At 32.5% G+C, this 23,758-nt stretch overlaps 1 protein-coding gene across 2 annotated transcripts in view; it reads left to right on the plus strand.

The window, feature by feature from the left end:
- Positions 1-23,758, plus strand: part of LOC145287850 (coiled-coil domain-containing protein 39-like) — a 2,493,216-nt gene that overhangs the window by 1,102,753 nt on the left and 1,366,705 nt on the right. For both annotated transcript variants that reach the window (XM_080135726.1, XM_080135725.1), the window contains exon 15: positions 2,395-2,470. In XM_080135726.1, coding sequence (XP_079991852.1) covers positions 2,395-2,470 — 76 coding nt within the window. The remainder of the gene's footprint in view (positions 1-2,394; positions 2,471-23,758) is intronic.

The following is a 23,758-nucleotide window of genomic DNA, read 5'->3' on the forward strand; positions in this document are numbered from 1 at the left end:
AGTTTTTTTTAACCTTTAAGACTATATATAAAAAACTGATTTAATTTTTATATTTTTTTTATTTTTCCTTGGAAAACTATTTAGTTCGTAAGTCATTTAATTACCTGCAATCACTACATCAACTTGCTCTCTCGAATTCACAATAGTTTTAATGCTAATATTTAAGGAAACAGTATGGCTCCCAATCAATGTTGATCAAACACCACCTCGCTTAATCACAAGAACAAAAAATGTTCCAGATATTAGATCTAGTTACCTGCTCATGATTAATTTGGCTAGCCAATTCATGTTATAAAAATATATCTTCCTTACATGGGAGATTCGTCCCTGTCTCCAATGGGTGAACGAGCTATTCTTGCATCTCTATACAAAGACATCCATGAACTTAATGATATTATTCAGCTTAAAATTTCAAATGAAGTAGTCACATACAAGTCCATCAGCACTATTGTGGAAGCAGATGAAGTATATATATATATATATATATATATATATATATATATATATATATATATATATATATATATATATATATATATATACTAGCAGTTCAGCCACGCTTTGCTCAGGTCCTATGTACTGTTCATGACTTTATGTGCATATGTATATGTTAAAAAGTGTGCATATGTACCGTAATGCCTTTCTATATAATAGACTTCCTTAACTACTATAGAGAAAAGTTAGTAGAGACTACAGAGGTAAATTTTTTAAAAACTTTGACCCCAATTTTGACCCCTGAACATTTATTGTTTTGGACTCAAATTAAATTAAAACGTTTGACCCATGTCCAGGTAACCTACATCTAAAATTTCAAGTGTTTAGACCCCAAATGAGCGGAGGAGTGTAGTAGAGTCTGCAAAGGTCAAATATTTCAACGATGACCTCTTGGTAACGAAGCTTTCGCCCCAAAACTAATTAAAAAGCTTGCTGCATAGCTGAGTACCCTTATGTAAAATTTCAAATGTTTAGACCCAAAATTGGCTTAATGGTTTGCTAGAGACTGCAAATGTAAAATCTTTTGAACTTTGACCCTTTGGCAGCCAAATTTCCGGGCAAAAACCGATTAAAAGCTTGCCCTATGTCTGAATACACTTTATTTGAAATTTAAAATATTTAGGCTTAAAATTGGCTGAGTAATTTGGTAGAGATCGCAGAAGTCAAACTTTAACCTCCTAGCATTTATTATTTTGGGCTTTAGTCAAGTTATTAAGTTTGATCCATGTCCAATGAACCTATATCTAAAATTTCAAGTGTTTAAACCTAAAATTGGCAGAGGAGTTTGGTAGAGTTCTCAAAGGTCAAATCGTTGAACTTTGACCCCTTAACAGCCAAATTTCTGGCCGAAAAACGATCAAGAAGATTTTACCAAAATCTCAATACCCCTTAAGTCAAATCTCGAGTCTGTAGACTGAAAATTGATAGAGTTATTGTGTACAGAAATGTACACATACAGACACATATTTTCACTTATATATTAGTTATTCACAGACAAGTATTTTTTATTTCAATGGCTCACCATGTAGCAAAGCATAGTGAGATTCAAAATCAGGATTTCATGTTTGGCACTCGGTGTTCAATCGTCCAAACTAATAAATCTGTTGCACAGTATAGATGCTGTATCAGTGTAAGTAATTGTATCTATCAGAATCGTCATACGGTTTAATATCTGTTGTTTTTTTTATATATACTGACACGTGTTAAACAGCTTTTAGAAATTTTAGAATTCGAGATTAGGCTATCTCTGGCCAAGTCTTTGTTTATCTTTCTTTCTCTCAAATTCGTGATTATATCCCCCCATCCTATATTTTCCTTGGTAAATGGTAAAGTTAAAAAAGTGTAATACTGTGTCCATTTTATTTGCTTTAGAATGCATATTCAGTTATTCTTAATGATGAATTCAATAGTTTAGCATTTTGCCAAGCACATACATATTATTGATACTCATGAAGGCACACCGATTCTTTTAAAAATATATTGCTTAATATAACTATATAAATATATGTAGAGAAATTCTTTTCTCTCTTCAATTTTTTGTATATATTTAAAGAAAACTTTGTGAGGAAGATGTGAGTTTTGGTGGACACGCCCCTTAAATGGTAAAGTTTACAAAAGATGCTCATGTTTCAGCGAACATATATTCCAAATTTTACAAGGATCGGTTCATTAGTTTAGGAAACTACTACCCTTTACATAGTTATATCTATAGGCCTAACTTTATACATAGAGAGAAGAGATATTCATTAAAGTTGTAATATGATTATTGAATAAGAGATGGCCGAACAAGAAAATTTCATTTTTTTTTTCTTAAAAAGAATCATTATATTCCTTTCATGTATGAATTCATAAAAAGCTTTACTTTCCAGATTTTTACTTCTCATTATAATTTCTTCACAGCCACGAGATCTTGATGATGTCAATGGCTCCATTTGAAGAAGAAGAAGCTAAAAGCCAAGCATACTATGTTATCAAAGTAAGTAATTTTTCATTTATATTTTAACATATATGTCGTCTTTCATATTGTACTTTTGCTTTATGGAAAATGGGCGAAATAAAACAAAAAAAAAAATTCAGTTTCAAGGAGACAGAAACTCATTGTTTTCTACTTTCCAAAATGTTTCCGTTTTGTTTTGTCTGTAGATATATTTTTTATATTTCTATTCTCCTATTTTTTATCACGTTCATGTCTTATTTTTATTCTTTCATATCAGAAAAGTTCCTCTTATGCCCGTCTTATTTCGAATATGCAAGTCCTGCTGAGCATCAAAAGGAAAATCCTTTTCTCTGGAATTTATATTAATAATTGATAGGAGATGGATGCATGAGGATTACACAGTATTTGAAAATATTTCAAATTAGTAGGGATACCCGGCGTTACATTAATAACAATTGATTTCCTACTGTTGTCACATGCAAGTTAAATCTTAGTGCAATAATTGAAACAGCTAATGGAAGGAAAACTTTACAATAACAACAAAAGACACGTCTGATGCTATCGGCTTCCTGACTTAAATGCACCAAACATTGATGCAATTGTTTTCTTTTCCTTTTGCAAAACTCACTCGTGTTCTGCAAAGCCAGAAACAAAAACAACAATTATCCTTTACAAAGTAGGCAAAGCAAACTCCATGAATAAATATTTAACGATAAGAACTTTTACGAAAATAACTGAAATCAGCATTAAATAACCTGAAAAAGGTTGATATGCAATAAAATCAAACAAATACACAGGATGAATCTTAAAGAACACACACAAAAAAGAAATATATGCGAGATAAGTTTTACTTAGAAATTTAAACTAATTCACTTTCTTATCGAATTTGCAAATGTGTCTAGAGATTAACTCCTTTTTAATCTAAAAAATATTAAAACAACAAAATATAATGTTTGTTTATTAAAAGTAAAAGAAATTCTTTATTTTTATTATCAGTTATTAAGATCGTGCTTCCTCTTCTTTGCTCATAAAACATTAATTTACATACTTGATTAGGTTTGACTTTTATTTCAGTTATCAGTTATTATAAAAACTTAAGTCTCACTTTCTTTGCTACTAAAATTAATGTGCTTATGTAATTATTATAACCGAACATACATATGTTCACTTCTATTATATAGATTATTGCATTGGAATCCGTTTATTTATTAAATGAACAATAAAAATCGCTCATTAGTAAAATCAAATTAACAATGGAAATAGCTGAGATTTGCCAAAGTGACAGTAATTTCATAATTTAATTTTAATCAATATTCATCACAATTTTGAAAATGTTGAACATTTTCAAAATGTAGAAAACTGTTGATGAGATGACGTATGTTTTAAAGATTTGAATGGAGAGGAATATGTTTATTTTAAAATTGATGTTTTTCGAGTGTTCCCAGAAAATGAATAGAAGAAAGAACAAACTGTAATAATACAATTTGTCTTCTGTTTATAGATAATATTGCAAAATGAAACTTGCATACGATTACACAATCAATATGTAAATTTGCAAATAGTTTTTTTTTTGTTCAGCAGAACATTGTTCTTTTAAGTTATAGCAGATCTTCAAACTTGCAGAGTTTTCTTATGAGTCTCATGATTTCTATTTTACAGATTTCACGACCCAGTATTGATTTCTCACAATTTCTTATTTTAAATTATAAATGTGAACATCTCTCTTTTGGTGAATTGATTTTAGTATTATTCACAATTTGTTGGTACATCGTTTTGAGGTCAACAGCAATGAATAAACAAAGACTGCTTAGTGCAATTGTCTTGATTTTATGTGCGTTTGTTTAATTCTATTGCACTTCATATCTTTCTCATCGCTCAATCAATCTCTTCAGTCAGTATACTGTACCACACTTGATAATTTTAACTGTCACTTTCTGATAACTCTATATCGTCAGTCGTCACACTAATAGCAATAAAGATCCAAACTAGCATCTAGTTTGGCAGACAAAAGTAAGTGCGTTTTTCATACACATTTGTACTCTACCAAACTAAGCTGGTCCAATGATAAGTTAACTATTATCCACAGAAAAATCAGTGGCCAGTCAGAAGCCAGAGAATAATATAGCTATTTATAGGCTAGAGTTTTATTATAAATTTTTGTTTCAGAAGCAGCCATTTTTTTTTTTTTTACAAGAAAAATTTGCAAGCAAAATATGACCACCATTTTGATTCAGGTAGCAATTGAACTCTTTCACAACACTTAGTTAAGGAAACAAATAGATATCTTTGAGAAGGAATGATGTTTTTAACCATCTCATAAGTTGAAACATAAAGACTTCATGATTATTTTAATTGTTTTTCCATTATGTTTCGTAATTTTTGAGATGAGGATTTATCATTTGAATTATTTGAATTATTCAGTCTATCATTCACATTTTGATGTTGTTCTTGAAACGTTTTGGATGATGTAACCCGGATTTTTTTTTCAAGTGCATTTTGTTGAGCTTAAAAATGTAGATACAAAGGCTTAACAATGAGTTCTGAATCAGTTCTCTGGTGGTTAAAGGTTTACTAGATCACTACAGAATAAAATAAAATAAAAATTACTTAAGATTTCTACCCGGTCATGATTGACAGAACGAGAAAAATCTATTGAATAGTAAAGGTGTAAATTTACTAGTATTTATCTGGTGATTTCAATTTGCGAACCAATGTTGACATATACAGGAAAAAAACTGAAATCATCAGGTTAACGAGTTTACTTAATGTCATCTCGACCTATCCTGTACTAGAAATTGATATGACGTCACATAGAAGAGAAAGTGAGTAAGAGAAGTAATGCAGTTTTTTAAAGTCTCAGCATAAGCTGCATGTAATGTTTAATGCCTTAAGATCGATGATAAACTAAGGAACCAAAGGAACTTCAAACATCTGTAGCCCAGAATGTTCTCTGCTGCTAGCTAAACAGGAGGCAATGACAACATCTTAATAAAGACTCCTTTCTTCAAATCCGAAAATATTCTTCATTTCTTCATACTGTTGTGAAACATTCATTTGAGATGCCTCAGTCATAAAGTAGTGGGTAACACAAGAACTGAACTGCTAATTAGTATTGTGGTCTAAATTCAAATAAAGTATGTAATCTCCGAAAAAGTATGTTTATAAAAAAACATTTTTTAATTGATTCTGATGTACGGGGCATCAGAAGTCTCTCTACAAATGGAAGCATTTCTATCAAATCTTGCTGATAGATTAAATAAAGGTTTCAGTTTTAAATTCTAGCGTTCGAGATTCAACTGAAGCTCGGAGATTACATTGGTCGAAATGTTGTGAGAATAACATTCACACTGAGAACGGTAATGCGAATAATCCAAATAATATAAATATTCTTCTTGTGTGTGCTACAATTAAGTGTCATGCATGTGTTTTTAAAATACACAGTATTCTAATCATATATGTCGTGTCATTTTTGTAAATTTTTTAGCAAACATAATATTACAGTTTGTATTATTCGGACTATTTTTCTCATCTTGGATGTTATTCTTGGGATATTTTGGCTAATGTAAATGTAACCTTTGACTTCAGGTGTATTTTGTTGAACTTTCTGACAAAGTTGAGTGTCTGTATGGAATTTTGAACGGAACTCTGTCTTTAATCTATAGGGGTAACTTGATTTCATTCTGTCAGCTATGACTGGGTTGATGTCTTAAGTAATTCGTATCACCTGCACTGAGGATTAAACCTTCAACCTTCAGGAAATTCACTTAAAAGCGATTATGATTCAGCACTTTATCCATTACACCAGAACCTGCAGGGATGAAGCATGAAAGCCTCTATGTAGCTTAATTGCCATAAATATATTTTCATACTCTACTATATATATATATATATATATAATACTTACAACTCCCCAAACATATACCAAATATATACATAGCAAATTATTTTAAATACTTCATCGGATAAAAATTTCCTTGTAAATTCATTCTCTTATCATTAACTAGCAGTTCCAATACTTTTATTATCATTGAATTCTGTGAAATCACCCATTTTTTAATCAAATCAATTGATTGCCTCCTCTAGTCAGAGACCAACCACTGTGCACCAGAAGGAAGCTTCACATGCTGCCCCACAGTGACTTAGTCCACAATCTATTTTAGTCTACATACCACTGTAGAGAACCTACTGTTGATTTTATAAAATTATTTTTATACAATAGCTCAAATAGATGTGCACAGCAAAAAAAAAATTTTTGCAAAAATTCCTGTTGCGTACCCAGGAGCTCAAAAGAGGTCAAAAATGCCTCAAAATGGCCAAAAATGATACGTTTTGTCTCATAACTTTGATCCACCCATTAGATTTTTCTGAAACTTGGCCAAAATGTTGAGGTCATTGTTCTTAATATAAATCTAGCATGGGTAACCCTGGCAAAATTCTGGTTTGCGTCCCTGGGGAATTTCAGTGCTAAAAACGCCTCTTTTTGTGGCTCTTTTTTCATATTTCTCAACAAAATCTTGACATGTTTGACTATATAGTGGTTTTTAACGGTGGTCAACACAAATATACATGTGTTGAGGCCTTAGACTGCACCGTTATCAATTTGCACTGGGATTCGGCGTCCCCATGGGCTCAAAAGAGATCAAAAATGCCCCAAAATGGCAAAAAATGACACTTTATGCTCCATAGCGTTTGATCCATATATTAGATTTTTCTGAAACTTGGCTAAAATGTGGCAGCCATTGTTCTTAATATAAATTCAGTATGGGTGACCCTAGCAAAATTCTGGTTCGCATCCCTCTGAGATTTTTAGGCTTAAAAAAACATGCCTTTTTAGAACTCTTTTTTCATATTACTCAAAAACTTAATATGTATGTCTATATAGTGGTTTTCCAAGGTACTGAATTCAAATATACATGTATTAAGGCGTGAAACAGTACCGTTTTTCCATTTGCACTGGGATTCGGCCTTCCCAAGAGCTCAAAAGTGGTTATAAATGCCCCCAAATTGCAAAAATGACACTTTTTACCTCATAACTTTTGCCCCATCCATTAGATTTTTCTGAAACTTGGCGAAAATGTGAAGGCAATGTTGGCCCTTCACATTTCTCACTTCTTCACTATTTTTTGTGGCATCATCTCACATGCAGCACCAGAGGGAGATCACGCATGTGCAGATTGTTAAAGTTTAAAATGCAAAAGTCAAGTATCATGGTTTAAATGTCCTCTAAACAGAAACATTTATTTAGAACCCCCCCCCTCCCCCATATTATCAAAGAACCTAGTGCTGATTTTAGATTCTGGACCCTTCTACTTGTTCAATGATAAAAATTCTCAAATGCACTTGTGATGTTAAGCTACATTTGGTCAAAATTGTACTGTTGCTTGTTTAATCAAATTTCTAGTATCGATTTTCGATACATACCTAAGACCACTTCCAGGCACATAAAGTATATTTGCATGAAATTTTTTAAAAAGCGTCATTACCATTTTGGATTCCATAGGAAACGAACTCTCACAGACACACACACAAAGTGCCTTTATTATATAAGTAGAGATTCCTAATTCATTCGGTTTATTTTTTAAAAATTGTACTCTAGTTTTATTTTTAATATAATTATATTACTTTATTAGCATGTTAACCTCTGTTGCCCAGTCGTAAAATATGATTAAATATGATATTTTAATTTATTTAAATTTTGCATGTATTATTATCAAGCCAATTTGCTATTGATTATTACATTATACCGAATATATAGTAGTGATTTCAAAAGTTTTAAAAAATATGACTTGGGTGTCATCAGCTAGAATCGAGACCAATACATTTAGCTTTCTAGCAGTATTCACTACAATCTGAGCTAATGACACATGAGTATCAAATATGACAATTTAACATAGTTAAACATATAAATGTATATTTGTGCATGCATAGACCATTTTGATCCACTTTGGAGCTACTTTTCCAGCTAAAAGCCAAATCGATTTTGTTTCACAGTTTTGAATACTTCATATGTCTTTAGACCAAAAATTGATAGATTAGTTTGGTAGAGATCTTGCCACAGACAAACAAGGTTGTTTTTACAATATATAGAGATTTGCAAAAATATAATTGGATTGTAGTTTTAGTTTTACAAAGAAATAAAAATAAATAAAATAAAGTCTTGCCAATAAATTAAAAACGATTAAGGATTTGCAACAGTTCAAATTTTTTCTTAAATTATTATTTTTTTTTTTTTGCAGTTTTGGGATTTATGTCTTATTTCGAGATTAATTTATATAGGTTATGAGCTATAAATTTTTATAAATCCAACATGTGGTATAGCCATAAAGTGTAAAGGACTAATGTTTTGCTTCTGGGTCTCTTGAAAGGCTAGTTGATTAACAGGTTTATCCCTGTGTCAAATGCTATACTTACCAATTAGAGAGGCCAATCAATGTTAAGGTATGCCTGAAAGGATTATTGATTTCATTTACAAAACTTGGTATTCTCTAAACTAAATGGAGCGTAACTAAACCGCAAGGCTGGCGCCGTTATCATTAAACATTCCATTGCTATTCAATGAATGAATATATTATTGAAACAGGCAAATATATGATCCTGCCACTAGCATATTTTTGCTATCCTAGCAAGATGGTAATATGTCGAGTAAACATCTACTCTCCCCCATAAAGGAGGAAATAATATTTTGGAGGATAATCTCTTATTATTAGGTTGGTGCAAAAATAATGCCGTTTTTTGACGTCCAACTTCAAGTCCAAAAATGACATTATTTTGCACCAACCTTATACCAGAACAGATACTACATTACCTTCTAAAGAATGAAATAATGTCTGTGATGGGAGGCTTAGAACAGTAGAAGATATACTACACTCCCAGTCCCCCTCTCTAGAAAAGCAGGAGATAATGGATAATTATAATGAGAAAATAAATATTACACCATCTTCCCTTGAATTGAGCATTGAAATAGTACATAGAATTAATATTACAGATTCAGATTCAGGCAGATACATATCCTCAATTAATAATATATGGTAAAATGATTGCCTTACATATTACTTAGTAGCAATATGATTTTGAAATTAAGTGTAGAATAATTTGCCAAAGGTAACTTTTGTAAATCTAATCGACAGATGAAGCTCAACAGTATCTTTCTCCTCTAAACTTTTTAATAAAATTTTATATTTTTCCATATTTCCTTAATGATTGAGTACCTCCTTGTAAAAACCTTTAAAGAGTAACTATAATTATAAATATAACTAGCTTTGTTTTTTTTTCTTCCATGTGCCTAACATCACAGTTTCTTTCTATACATTTCCCGTCTATGAAACGCATTACCAAAGAGGGCTTCCTTGCAGATTACAACATTGCCACCTTCAGATCCACTGTCAACCAATACTTGTTTAACTGCCTCCATAAATAACCAAACTTTGCTCATTCCATTAATCTTTTCAATATTCTTCTTCATTATTACACAATCTCGGCCTCACATTAACCCTTATACACGAGTGGCTTTTGATCTTGATAAGTAGTGAGGCATTACTAAAACACCGAAACGTTTTCCTTTTTTTGTTAGTAATACTACTTGCCTTGTAGTGTTGAATACAAGTGTTTAAAAATTAATCATACAGACAGTAGAATTGGAAAACCAAATTTAAATCCACCAAGATCAACCACAATGTTTTAAGAATAAATATTTTCTATAAAATGTTAACAATAATGAGTATTAAGTTTTAACATTAAATAACCCAGAATTTTGGGGTTGCATGTTTGCTCGTTGTGTTTGTTTGTTTGTTTGTTCGTTTTACAAAATCAACACTAGTTGTGTTATTTAATGCTGAAATGAGAAGTGACAGTGCTAAAATGGACTATGACTCAGCATACCGTGTTTAAATTCTGTCAGATTCATAACACCATTTTCACTATTAATATTGGCAACCTTGATGTGGTCCCTCATATGTATGTTTGATTCTAAGAAAAGAATCTGGGGGAGAGGAATGCCAACAGAAGAATTAAACAGTTTACTAACATACAGATTCATACAAAAAGAAGAATAATGCTGACCAAAGACATTATAAAAACAAAATGGAAAGTGATCAACTATGTTCAGAGGCAACCCAAAGCTTCGATTTTTACTGAGATGTAGGGGAGGGCGCCATTTTTTCCCCAAGGTTACTTCACTTCGATTTGTCAACTATTTCTTCGTCACTCATCTAGATTTTTCTCTTAATTAGTCCACTTTAAATGTTGACTTGCAGCATTTGTGCTCTCGCTGTCTCTTCATAGGTACACTTGTTACTAATTGCAGTCATCCTTCCCCTCACTGTTATCATACTCTGTCTAAAGCAGGGGAGTCTCTTTACATGCCAATTAAATATAGGCATATAACCCAACCCCAATTATGTGCCTTACAGCTCTTGCAAACAGCTGCTACACACCACAAGCACTTTGAATTAACTAAGGTGCAAGGATTTATCACACTTATTCTTGATTCTCACCTCATAAGGCTGAGTGTTTAAGCAAAGTAACATCAGGTATCATTTTTTAATGGTTTGAACCCTGGTCTCTCGGCCTATTAGTGAACACTCCCACTATTATGTCAAATTAGCTAGTTTGTACATTATTATAGACAATTCATTATAAATGATTAATTGAGCACATATTACTATTTTACCAACTGCTTTCAATAGAGAGTTCATGCTTTTCCCAACGACATTATTGTTTTCACACAGAATCCACTCATACTTGAACTTGGCATATCAGATTGCACAAACTGCAACACTACTGAGTCAAGCATGCATCCCCCTCCCAATAAAAAAATTGATATGTCATAAAAAGACAAAGGAAATCACTTGGCCTGTTGGTTCAAAACAAGAAAAAAGTTAGCAAAGGAACTTCTAACGGATATTGGCAGGATATTGAATTTATAAAATAAATGGTTATGAATCATGCCAAAAAATAATACCAATATTGAACTTTTGACATATATTTTTTTTATTTAGTTGTTAATTCAATAGTTTTATGATAAATCTAATTTTTAAAGCTGAATTCTTTCTAAATCAATTTGCTGATATTAGCAAATAAAAAAAATCGTCAAAGAAATTTCTTTTATAACTCATTTCTTCGATTGTTTCATCTGTAAATAGCAGAAGCTATAATTACTAATGTTTGGGATGCCGGGTCTGTGGGGAGTGAAGCTGCAATGAAAATGCTGCTACTATTACTACTGTTGCTAATATTACTACTACTTATAATAAGATTTTTTACGCTCTGTAAATATTTTCTAGAATTGCACCAAATTTAGCAGGATACAAATTTGGCATGATAGTGCATAATAAGAAAGTTGATATCTACTACTGTTAAAGCTAATAATAATCTGACATTACCCTCCCCCCCCTAAAAAAATGGTGGAATTATCCTTAGTTAGCACAGAAAATGGTTGTGAAGGGTCAAGAATGGAGAACATCATCCAGACTTACTTTGGAAAGGCGCAAAGAATACTGAAATTGTGAGGAGGCTTATTGCCTCTCAAATTCCAGAGAAGGCCAACAAATGAATGTCTATTACGATAACATAAAATGATATATAACGGTTGTTGAAAGATATATCGAATGCTGAAAGATTAGAGACTTGCTGTTATTCAGACTGCAGAGAACCACATTTTTTTTTGCCAATGAGTAATCACCAATAATGACCCAAGTGAAAACTACTAATTAAATAAGAACATGAGCCAGTTGTAGGATCGCATAACTCTACTTAACAAAATAAGGATAAGCCAAAGACATGTGTGTCTTACTTCTCCATATTGCATGAAGTATTACCAATGTTAATACCATTGAAAAGCAGATAACTTTAAAAATATTTATCTCATCATGCTGAAATTTGAATGGTGGTTACTGCTGTTAAAGAGCATCAGATCCATTCTTCAAATTTATAAAAATTGGAAGTTAGAAATTCTGTCAAAATTTTAACCTTGGTCGAACTTTTCATCTTTAAAAGATGTGGGATTTCATTGGCTACAGTATGGGACAAGTAATTAGTTTCCAAGATAAACAGAACCAAAGTTTTTTGCCAAAAATTGTAATTTGCACTTCTGTGACCTTGACTTTTGACCTAGACATCTCAAAATTATATCAATTGTAAGTTAGATGATAACCAGTATTTTGATCATACTTGATGATTGGCTAAGCGATGTAAATAGTAGGCTCTACACAAATATAATAACAAACCAATTGTCCGAAAACATGACCTCTTTAGCAAAGCTACTAAGCACACATAGACTCCAAAATTATTGTGATAAGTTGTTCAAAATTTTGCCTGCAATACACTTGCCATGATTGTCATGTTGCCCCTCAACTTAAAATTTATAACGTTTTGACTACTATTATTCTTAATAACTAGGTTAAAATTGTTTTCTATGCATGTGTTATTTGAAATTGAATCTGTAATAGAGACAATCGAAACCAAACTTCCTCATTCAAATGTCACTGTATCTGAGTTTCTTTACAGTTTTATTGTGCTTATAAACACCGCTTGTGAAATTGATTGCTGAGATTTTATCTTTGTCATAGAATTCTGTTATATTTTCAGATTATTGAAATAACGATGATTTAATTGAGCAATTCTTTTGTAATTTTTTAAAGAATCAGTTGTTGTTAATCATTATTCTATAACCTTTTGTATCTTTTCACACGTGTTTACCTCATCATTCATTTTAAGACAACTGCAAATACCCATTTTTACAGCAATGAACAATCTTCATCTCTTGTAATGTCTGAAATGTTTCAGTCGTCTCATAATTCCATAATTCTATTTATACCCTCGGGATGCTGTCAGAAATTCTGATTGATTGCCAAATGTCCTCAGTAAAATGATTAGGGATTTTTCCTTTTGCAGAAATAAATCTTATCTGCAGATCACTCATAGGAGTTTGTATTGTTTCTTTTTTTTTGTTGTTGTTCAGCCATTGTGGCAGTTAAGTGATTTCGTCATCAGGCACGTCTGGTAGTCTGGAATATGGCATGAAGATGGAATGCATTCTGAATGTCTTGTGGCAGCAAGTTTATTATTATTCTCACAATAAATTTGATTATGAATGAAAATGTACATTTCTGAGACATTTATGAACTTAGAGTTATTTTACTATATGACAATATTTCTCAGATGAGGTGTTGATATCCAACTTATTTACATGCATCAAACTGTGTTTCTCAATTTGATTGCAGACTATTTTATAGTTTCAGCGATTGTCAGCTTCAGTCTTCTTTAAGTGCCTTTTTTCTATAGTAGATAAAAGAACCGTTTCAGTTCTGAACTCTCAGAAAGTTAGTGATTATGACAAAAGTTACCCGAAGAAGGCCAGAGAGTTTGATAGCCTAATATTGTTAAATTTGCAACAATTAAGTTGGACACAATTAAGTCGGACAATATTTAAAGATATAAGTTATTTTACTATTTACATATTATGGCTACAGAACAAAAGTAAAAAAAAAAAAATCTTCGTCAGTGTTTGCTCTAATATTCATGTAAAATCATAGAATTATGTGAGCAGTTTAATTTTTTATATAAATAATTATAATTTTAATTCCTGATAACCTAAAATAACCGTTGACTTTTATTTAGAGTGCCGATTTTCTTTACAAATTAATTGCAGGCGTTCCAACTTGCTAGTTGCTTTTTAACTTCCTATCAACACTTGATGTTGTTTACTTATCTTTTTGATGGAATGGAATTACGCATATTTCCATATAAATATGCAAATTGGTCTTTACTATAGAGTTGAGAATTATAAAACATATTTATAATATTCATTGAAGAATACATTTTTTTCTTTGGAGCACAGGGTGAAGATGCTCATGTGGTTGCAAGTGTAAAATATCGATGGAGCAAGTCCAGGAAACTTCTGCCATTACTAACCAGCAGAGCATTATCACTGTTGACCAACAGAGAAGTCTATCAAACATGTGTACGCAGTATAATGACTTACAAAATGAAACCTGGTCAGTGAGTGTTGGGGACATATGTTGCATGTAGAGAAAAATATGAAAAATGATACGATTTATAATGTGAATTTTAAACATAGCAATAGTATAAAAGACGTATAGAATGGAAGCCTTTGATGGTATGGTTATGTTGAAAGAACGGATGACAGGTCTTGGGTCAGTAGGTTTAGAACGAGTAGCATATCCAGTTTACAGGGGAAAGCCAGAAAAACATGAGAGGAAGTGATAAAAATGGACTTGCGAGAAAGAGGAGTAAAGATCTGACAAGGGATAGGTTAGTTCAGAAGTCAATTTCTTAATGCTGCATGTCAGTATTAGTGATTCTATTATAATCTAAATTCACTCTTAGCTTCCTATCAACACTATTAAAAGACTATATTGTTAATTAGGGTTAAAAAGCAATAGTATACTAACACATATGCGCAACCAATAACGTCATTCGAACAACAAATTAGCAACTTCACAAACAATTTCTAAATATTTAACTCGCAAATATAATCATAAAGACTTGTTCTCTTAAGAAAGCAATCACAACATGTGATACAAATTTGAACTCAACCCAACGACATCAATATAGAAAATCATCTACAAGCGCGTGCAAAAGCATCAAAAATCATTAAGGAAGGTAGATGATAAACCTGTTTGTTAACACAACAACCACAAACTGATTGCAAAAGAAATGATAAGAAAATCCCGTGGCAAATCAACACCCACACAAAACAACAGTGCATTTCTATAAACAACATCGGAATAAAAGAGAGAGAAAAAATTAAATCAATCTCCTAGAAACAGAATTTAAAAATAACTTTTTAAAAAATCATTGCTTTCTAATTTCTCCAAAGTATAAAAATCAATGAGGAAAAATACATCTACTTTACAATACACAGTTCACAGTCAAAATCATAACATATAATAAAGGAAAATAGTAAAAAAATGTGATAGATTGAGTGGTTGTTAGATTTTACAGAATATGAATCGTTGTTGGTTAATTTCATTCTCTAATCGTACATGCGTTTTGTATACAATATTATACAAAACTGACTTTATTAGTGACTCGCTCTCCCAGAAAAAAGAAAGTGACAAGGAAAGAAAAGAAAGGAGTGAACCGAATGAAAAAAGAAAGAAAATATCTACAAGAGACGTTCCAAAAGTAATGCCTCCTATTTTTATTTCACCGGAATTAATCAGAGGGGATTGAATACTTATGATAACTTATGCATTCATGACCTGAAAGTTTCATCTTTCTGTTGCTGATATTGATGATTTAAGACTTAAGGAAGTGACTCTGGTGATAAATGTCCGTCAGAAACAGAGATATGTCATTGAATTCCTGGAAAAAGTGCATTGAGAATAGTGACGACTATGTAGAAAAATATATTCTAAAGCACAAAGTGTCATTAGTTTTAATAGTACCACTTCCGTCTTCGGAAATCTTCAAACTTTTGAGTTAAAACAAATAGGAGGTTTTACTTTTAGAACGACCCTTGTATGACAAAGCCTCCTCTGGACGCCCATGTACAGCTATCGTTCATCGCTGGCAAAAGTGCATTGAGAATGGTAGTGGCTAAGGAGAAAAATAAATTCTGGAGCACAAAAGGTCGCTCGTTTTAATGGTTCTACTCCCGTCTTCGAAGCTCTTCAACTTTTTGAGTTAAAAAGATAGGAGGCTTTGCTTTTGGAATGACCTGCGGATAAAAAACAATAGTATTATAGAATTAATTTTATTTGTAAGCATATATTTTGCAGATGAATATGCTATAAATGATAATTTCTGTTTAACTCCTAGATGGAACTCTGACAGACACTATTATTTTGTAATCAGAGATAAGTAATGATAACACAATTCCCACAAACTCCCAAATTAGGGTCTCCCCATTAGATGAAGTTTTACCATAATCAGGATGGCGTGAGGAACTCTTTTAGTTTAAAAGGCTTGAAAACAGAGTAGGCAAAAAAAAAATCAATGGTTGGGAAAGATAGATTGCTATGTGGTAGGATGCTTAGATTGTGTTTGATTTATTTGTTTTAGGAAAGCGAAAGACCAGGACATTATTTATAAAATAAAAAGTACCCATGAATTCAAAGATTATTTAACAGATATTGGAAATTACATAGTAAACATGAAATGGAGTCTAAAAGGCCATGTTTGATTTATTTTTGAGTCAAGTAGAATTTTTTTTTTAATTTCTGCTATGAAGCTATATATACCATTTACTGAAAATGCGGTACAATATTATGAGTTATTCATTTTAACTGGACATCTATAAACAGAGATTCTTAATTGCAAACTGAAAACTTTTAACCTTAACATTTTCTTCCGTTTATTTTCCCAACCTGGCCAATGTCAGTTATGTTTGCTAGTTATATAACGTTTGGGTTTTTTTCTTGTTTTAACAAGAATAATTGATAGAAATAATTATTTCATCAAAAATGAACTATCTTTTATAGAAAAGTTATTAAAAAAAAAAAGTCCTATTTTTTGAGATAGCAAAATGGCCGAGACTTGGGAAATAATAGATCAAAAAAGAGGCTTGCAAATTGATAGTTCTGATTTGAAAAACAAAAATGGGCACATTCATCATCATCAATTGTATTATTGTCATTTTCGGTTGCATGAATGTATGAAGAATTTTCTTCGATCACGTTACAGAGAATATTAAATTCTGAAAATAAACAGATTTAATAAATGAAAGGTTTGATGGGTGAAAAATTTGACATTTGTTTTTGACATTTTTCAAAACAGTTTTAGAGAATTTTGATGAAATAGTTTATATTTTATATTTTTTATATGTACGAATAGATAATACTGAAAAAGAATTAATCATCATATGCAATACACTTTTGCATTCATTAACTAATGATTTTTGAAAAATCGTGTCTTTATTTATCTTTAATTCTAATCAATTTTATTGATCAACAGTGTTTACCTGATTAAATTTGTCGTATGTTTACACATAAACTAGACTCTGTCAAAAGTTTTGCTATATTTTTGATAATTTGTAAGATGTTGAGCTGGTCAGTAAAACATGAGTGACAATTTGGGATACTAGATGCTCTATGTGTAAAAGCACTTTACGTATCTCAGCATTGTTTTTAATCAACTTGGACTTGTCGTTGCCATTGAAATCAAGTAAAGCCAAATTGGGTCTTGTGCAAACATTGCTTCACAACTAATTTCTCCCCCACACACAGAAGATATCTTCTATCTCATGAGACTGAATAGAGGCCTTCTTCTTATGTAAGATGTAATCTAGAGTTCTAAATATTTTTATTATACGCGTCACAAATTATTAAGACAAAGAAACCTTAGAGGATAAAGATTTTTAACAAGGAAGGAAGGTGATAATAAACAACTCCGGAGTGTAAGATGTCAAGTCTCACAATCAGCATTTTTTAGTCTAGCTGGCCATGTCTGATTGTATTACTCATCTTGGGATAGGTATTCTTCTAGTGTGTATGTATATATATATATATATATATATATATATATATATATATATATATATATATACTAGCAGAAGTACCCGTCATTGACTGGGTTCAAAAACAGCCTACAGAAAATGGACTGTGATTGATAAAAGTATGAACGGTTATGAAAAGGAGGGGGTTGTAAAGAGATAGGTTTTGATACTCAAAAATTTTACCCTAAGCAAAATATAATGAAAGTAAACATAATTTTCGTGAAAATATATTTTTTTATATCAACTTTGTTTCCATTCGTAACCAAGAGTGACCAACAAAATGATGTTTCCTTACAAAGAGAAAATGTTATATATATTATAATATAAATATACAAGAAATAAATGTTACCATAGTCAATAAAAGTTACTTTTATGGTAGAAAAGTTCATTGGTTTGTAGTTTTAAGTAGTTTGTAAAGGAAAATTTTTTTTTTTAATTCACGAACCGGTTTAAAAAAAATCAAAATTGGCAGCGACTTTGAAATGGAGAGCCTCGTTTTCAATTTGAAGGAGGGGCACCTGAGCATTTTGTGTTAACAATTTAAGAGAGTTCTGTCAACGTAAGGAATATTCATAAACATATTTTAATGTTTTCCGTTATTTTGTGCTTGAGGAATATTCGATTATGGCATGTGTAGTTTATATAAAAATTTATTTAAGTAGTTATCGCCTCAAATTTCATTTTAATTTCGGTTCGCTGAAATTATTTCAAGTAAAGAGCATTAAAAAATATTTCAAAACAAAAAAAAACATGAACTGAACTTTTATTGACTATGGTAACATTTATTTCTTGTATATTTATTTTTTCGGGTAGTCGTTTGTTGGCTTTTCTGCTAAATACTCTTACTAAGTAATATCGACGAAATATCGAAAAACAAAGAAACAAAAACAGTTTTGAAAAATAATGAAGCTTTACTTACTTTAGTAAAATAATCTGAAACAGCAAAATGGGACATTACAAAAGTAAACACGTAATTACTTTAGTTTTTTAAAGCAAAGAATCGATATAAATATGAATAAGAAGAAAATGGCGCCCTTTTCAAGCAGAATAGCTTTGTTTCAGTTTTACAGTATTGAACGGTGTAGTATTGCGCCGTCGGATTCAGGGTTGTACTATTGTAATGTAAAGAACACACAGGAAGGCTTGTAATCAACTGAATTCCTTCTAGTACACTGACAAAAAAAGCTTAAACAGATATATAAATAAATAAAAATAAAAATGTTATGTTAATGTTTTTAAAAAGACACATAATCACTTGAGCAGGATTTTTTCCTTCTTTTGACACGATAACAAGTAACGTTCTTATTTTTTATCATTTATCTATTTTCCAAAGAGTGCCACGTGCAAGTGGAGAAGGAAAAAAACAGATTTATGCAAAATTTGTGTCGAGAATTGTCTAAAGTTCTGACTTTTTTTTTTTTTTTTTTGGCTTTCACTTTAATTTGTGAGGTGAAATTATTCGACACAATATGATTCAACTCCAAAAATAAATAAAAGCTAACGTAAATTAAGATTAAAGTTAAGGTGTTATTGTAGACCCTCACCCCTTTTAAAAAAACCTTGTTAAACTTTGTGGCATATTTACATTCTATGGAGGTCAGGCGTGAACAGGCGTGTACCATATTTCTTCAAACTGAAACATAATTATCAAAGTATACTTACGCAAATAGATATGAAAAGTCTTTGTTAAAGTTTGTGCCATATTTCCATGGAGTACAGGCGCGAACGCAGACCCCACAATTTTTATGAACCACTGTTCTGCCAGATCAAACATACCCATTCCTGATCCTCGATACATCTTCTCTCATTATATGTAATCAGTTTTTTAAAATAGTCAACCATATAGGAGCCTATTCGTGACTAGACACACACACACATTCAGCTTTATATTATAGATATATATATGGAACAATCACGTTGGCACACTGATTCTTGCCAGATCACTGAATTAAGCAAAGTTGAGCTTGGCCAGTACCAGATGGGTGATCATTTTGGAAGGCTAGGTGCTGTATGTACCATGCTGAGTCATAGAAATTTCAAGATTGGTATCTGGGGACACATTAATTCACTAGGAGAGATGCACCTCCCAGTCTTCATTAAGACATGCGTATAAGAGAAGGTAACTCTGATGTAAAAACCTGCAGTCTACTGTATACTCTGTCCTGTGGTAGTCATTTGTACCGACAAAGATAAGTAGTAATAGCAAAAAGTGTGGTTGGTTCTACACAAAGCCTTTACCACTATAAACAAATCATCTGTGGGGGTTTCAGAGCAACTTCGTTGTTGTGAGGAAACTCATGCCTCGGAATCAATAGGAGAGTTCGTAATCAGACATACATACATATATATATATATATATATATATATATATATATATATATATTTATTTATTTATTTATTGTTGATTTTTTAAACGATCAATACGGTTAAATAACATCTTCCTCTCGAAGATTGTTTTACTTAGAAAATCGCCCATATTTTATTTGGACGTAGATAAATCGTATATTCATTTATTTTTTTTATTATTTTAAAACAGTAATCTACTAACATGCATATTTCGAGGTTCTTTCTTTTTTTTTTTTTTTTTACAAGGCCCAGAAGCCACCTAGGGATGAGGGTTATTGTAAGTACAGTACGTTAGTGTGGAGATTTAATAAAATGTCTACTGAAGGGGGCGGTTCATTAGGAATTTGTTTACGTTGGACTTGAAGACATCCAGGTTGTAGTCAGGTGGGAAGCAGGCAGATGGAACAGATTTCCACAGGCGTGCAGTTCTAAGAAAGAAGCGTTGTTCATGGAATCTACGTTTTGATTTATGCATAGATAAAGAGTGGGGAAAGTTTTTGACAGTGGATTCAGCTAGACGGGTGTTTTTTGTAAAAGATTGGTGAGGAGGGACCAGAGATTGGAGTTCAGACGAGCACCTGCCATGGAAATAACGATAAAACAAAGATAGGCTTGCAACGTCTCTTCTGTGGGAGAGAGGTTGCAGGGAAGAGAAAAGGGCATCCCCCACTAAGCCATGAAGTCTATTTTGTATTCTGTTAAGGCAGGATAAGCTGTTTTTAGCAGCTCCTGCCCAGATATGGCAGCAGTCTTCCATCCTTGGACGTACTTGGCTTTTATATAGATAGATAATTGCATCAGTAGTGAGATATCTTCTGGAGCAGTAGAAGGATCCCACTATCTTTTCAGCGACCTTGGCAACAGACTTGATGTACGTGTTCCATTTCAAATCAGGAGTGAAGATCAAGCCCAGAAGCTTGTCAAAACATGGGGCTTCTCCTAGACGAGAGCCATCCATTTCAATTGATGCTAGATGGGGATCAGAGCGTTGATGATGTAAAGATAGGAGTTTTGTTTTAGATGTATTAAAGGTAACCAGCCACGTCTTCCCCCACTGAACCACACGCTCAAGATCAGAGGAGAGAGAATCAGAGAGAGCTTTGTCATTTGCAGTCTTTGGTGTGTTGCCGTAGATGGTCGTGTCATCAGCATAGATGTCAACGAATGATTTAAGTATGTGTTTAGGAGGTCATTGATGTAGATCAGGAAGAGAGTTGGGCCCAGGATGGACTCTTGAGGAACTCCAGCATTAATACTGCAGGTCTCTGATTTTTGTCCATCAACCATTACTCTTATGAGCCTATCAGAGAGAAATGATTTAATGATAGAAAGAACATTTCCAGTTAAACCGTAGCTGGATATCTTGTGAAGTAGGCCTTTATGCCATACCTTGTCGAAGGCCTTTGATATGTCAAGAGCAATTACCCTAGAAAGGAAGCCTTTGTCAAGAGATTCACTAATCCTGTGAGATATAACCGTTAGCACATCTGCGGTAGATCTTGCAGAACGGAAACCATATTGCGTGTCACTAAGAAGGTTATTTTTGCTGAGGTGGTTGACTATTTCTCTATTTAATATGGATTCCAGCAACTTACTCATGACACACAGGAGACTTATTGGTCTGTACTGAGAGGGAGATGACTTATCAACTGAGTTCTTAAATACAGGGCATACTGATGAGGTTTTCCAGGGTGTTGGAAAGCACTTCTCTTTAAGGCAATGCTTAAACAGTTTCGTAAGTATGGGGGCAAGTTCTGGTTGAAGCTTTTTTAACACTATAATTGGGATGCCGTCAGGGCCAGTTGTTTTACTGGAATCAAGGTTCTTGATTAGCTTGACGACCTCATGCACAGATATTTCTATGTTACCTAGCATGTTCTGTGTTATAGGAGGAAATATGGGGAGTTGATGGCCTTCGTCGCATAGGGTAGAATTAGCTGCAAAGTTCTTGGCAAATTGTTTGGCCTTGTCTGAAGCCTTCTTACTTCAAAAAAAAAAAATGAACAAGAAATCTAAGTTTATAAATGATTAAAATAAACGGTAAATAATCTATGATTTTATGAGGTCACTGTTAACACGCCAGACTGTGGTACACATGGTCCAGACTTTGATTCCTAGACACAGTCAAGCATGTCCGTAGATTACTGTTTTTAAAAATGAGAAAAAAAATAATATATATATATATATATATATATATATATATACCCGGTTAAAAATATTTTTAACCTTATTAAAATATCATTCATGACTAGACGAGTTATTCTCCCCCTTTTCTTTTTCTCTTCTTTTAATTTTGCTATTCTTTCTATTTTTATACTGGGTTTTCATTTTCATTAAAAGAACTGGCCTCGAATAATAACAGAGGTATATTGTCGCCTGACAATGTCTTTTAAGACTGAAACAATAGATTTCTGGTAGTGACTTATGGTAATTTAGTTTACCCAAATTGAATTAAGTATATATATGTATATACATATATATATATATATATATATGATGGGCTTGTGCTGGGGTCTTTTTCCAAAAAAGAGCTCACCATAGAACAATTGTTTTGGGAGTCGATAGTCTTCAAACCAGATGAGATGACCCGCCCAACACAACTGGTTCTTAAATAACAATGGTAGCAATACTGGTTGTTTTGGCCTTTTTTAAGACATATGTATTAGGGACAAAGCTATACCACTTTTAACCAAGAATGTGTCTAAGGCAGTGCTGATGGAACCTCTCAAGCAATTCTATATGTCACTGGTACAAGGTCCAAGTTTCAGATGCGTAGAGTAGGGATGGTACTACACATTCTTGATATACTGAAATTTTAGTTATCAGAGTTAGATCACCGTCAGACCAGACTCTATCTTGTAACCTTCCAAAAGTATCAGATGCCTTGCTGATTCTCTGTCTTATTTCCGCATTAAGAGTGCCATCATTTGATAAGGCACTCCCAAGGTAGACAAAATTTTTTACGACTTCAAGGCGCTTTCCACAGATGAAGATATCAGGTTCCACATACAGATCATCGGGAGCGGGAGTGTACATGACTTTAGATTTCTCAATGCTAACTGTCAGTCTGAAGCAGGTACAAGCATTTGTAAAGAGATCCTTCACTAGTTGCATATCTATTGGGGAGTGTGTTACTAGGTCAGCATCATCAGCATACAACAGTTCCCTAACAAGTCCATCACTAACAAATGTTTCGGCTTGGAATCTTCTGAGGTTGAACACCTTTCCAGTCGTTCGGAATCTAATATAAACACCCATATCACAATCGTGGAAACCATACCAGAACACAGCAGTCAAATAGAGTGAAAACAATGTTGGTGCAGCTATATCACCCTGCTTCACACCATTATCAATGGGGAATTCTTCTGAAAGCCGACCATTGAAGTTGACGCGACCTTTCATACTATGATGAAGTTGCTTGAACTTGTCTGTAAAAGCAGGTGTACAGCCAAATTTTTCCAGCACTTTCCAGAGAGCCTCACGATTGACTATGTCAAACGCCTTGGTTAAGTCCACAAACACCT

The sequence above is a fragment of the Euprymna scolopes genome, chromosome 11 (genome assembly GCF_053919585.1).
Source record: "Euprymna scolopes isolate OS-2025 chromosome 11, ASM5391958v1, whole genome shotgun sequence".
NCBI lineage: Eukaryota > Metazoa > Mollusca > Cephalopoda > Sepiida > Sepiolidae > Euprymna > Euprymna scolopes.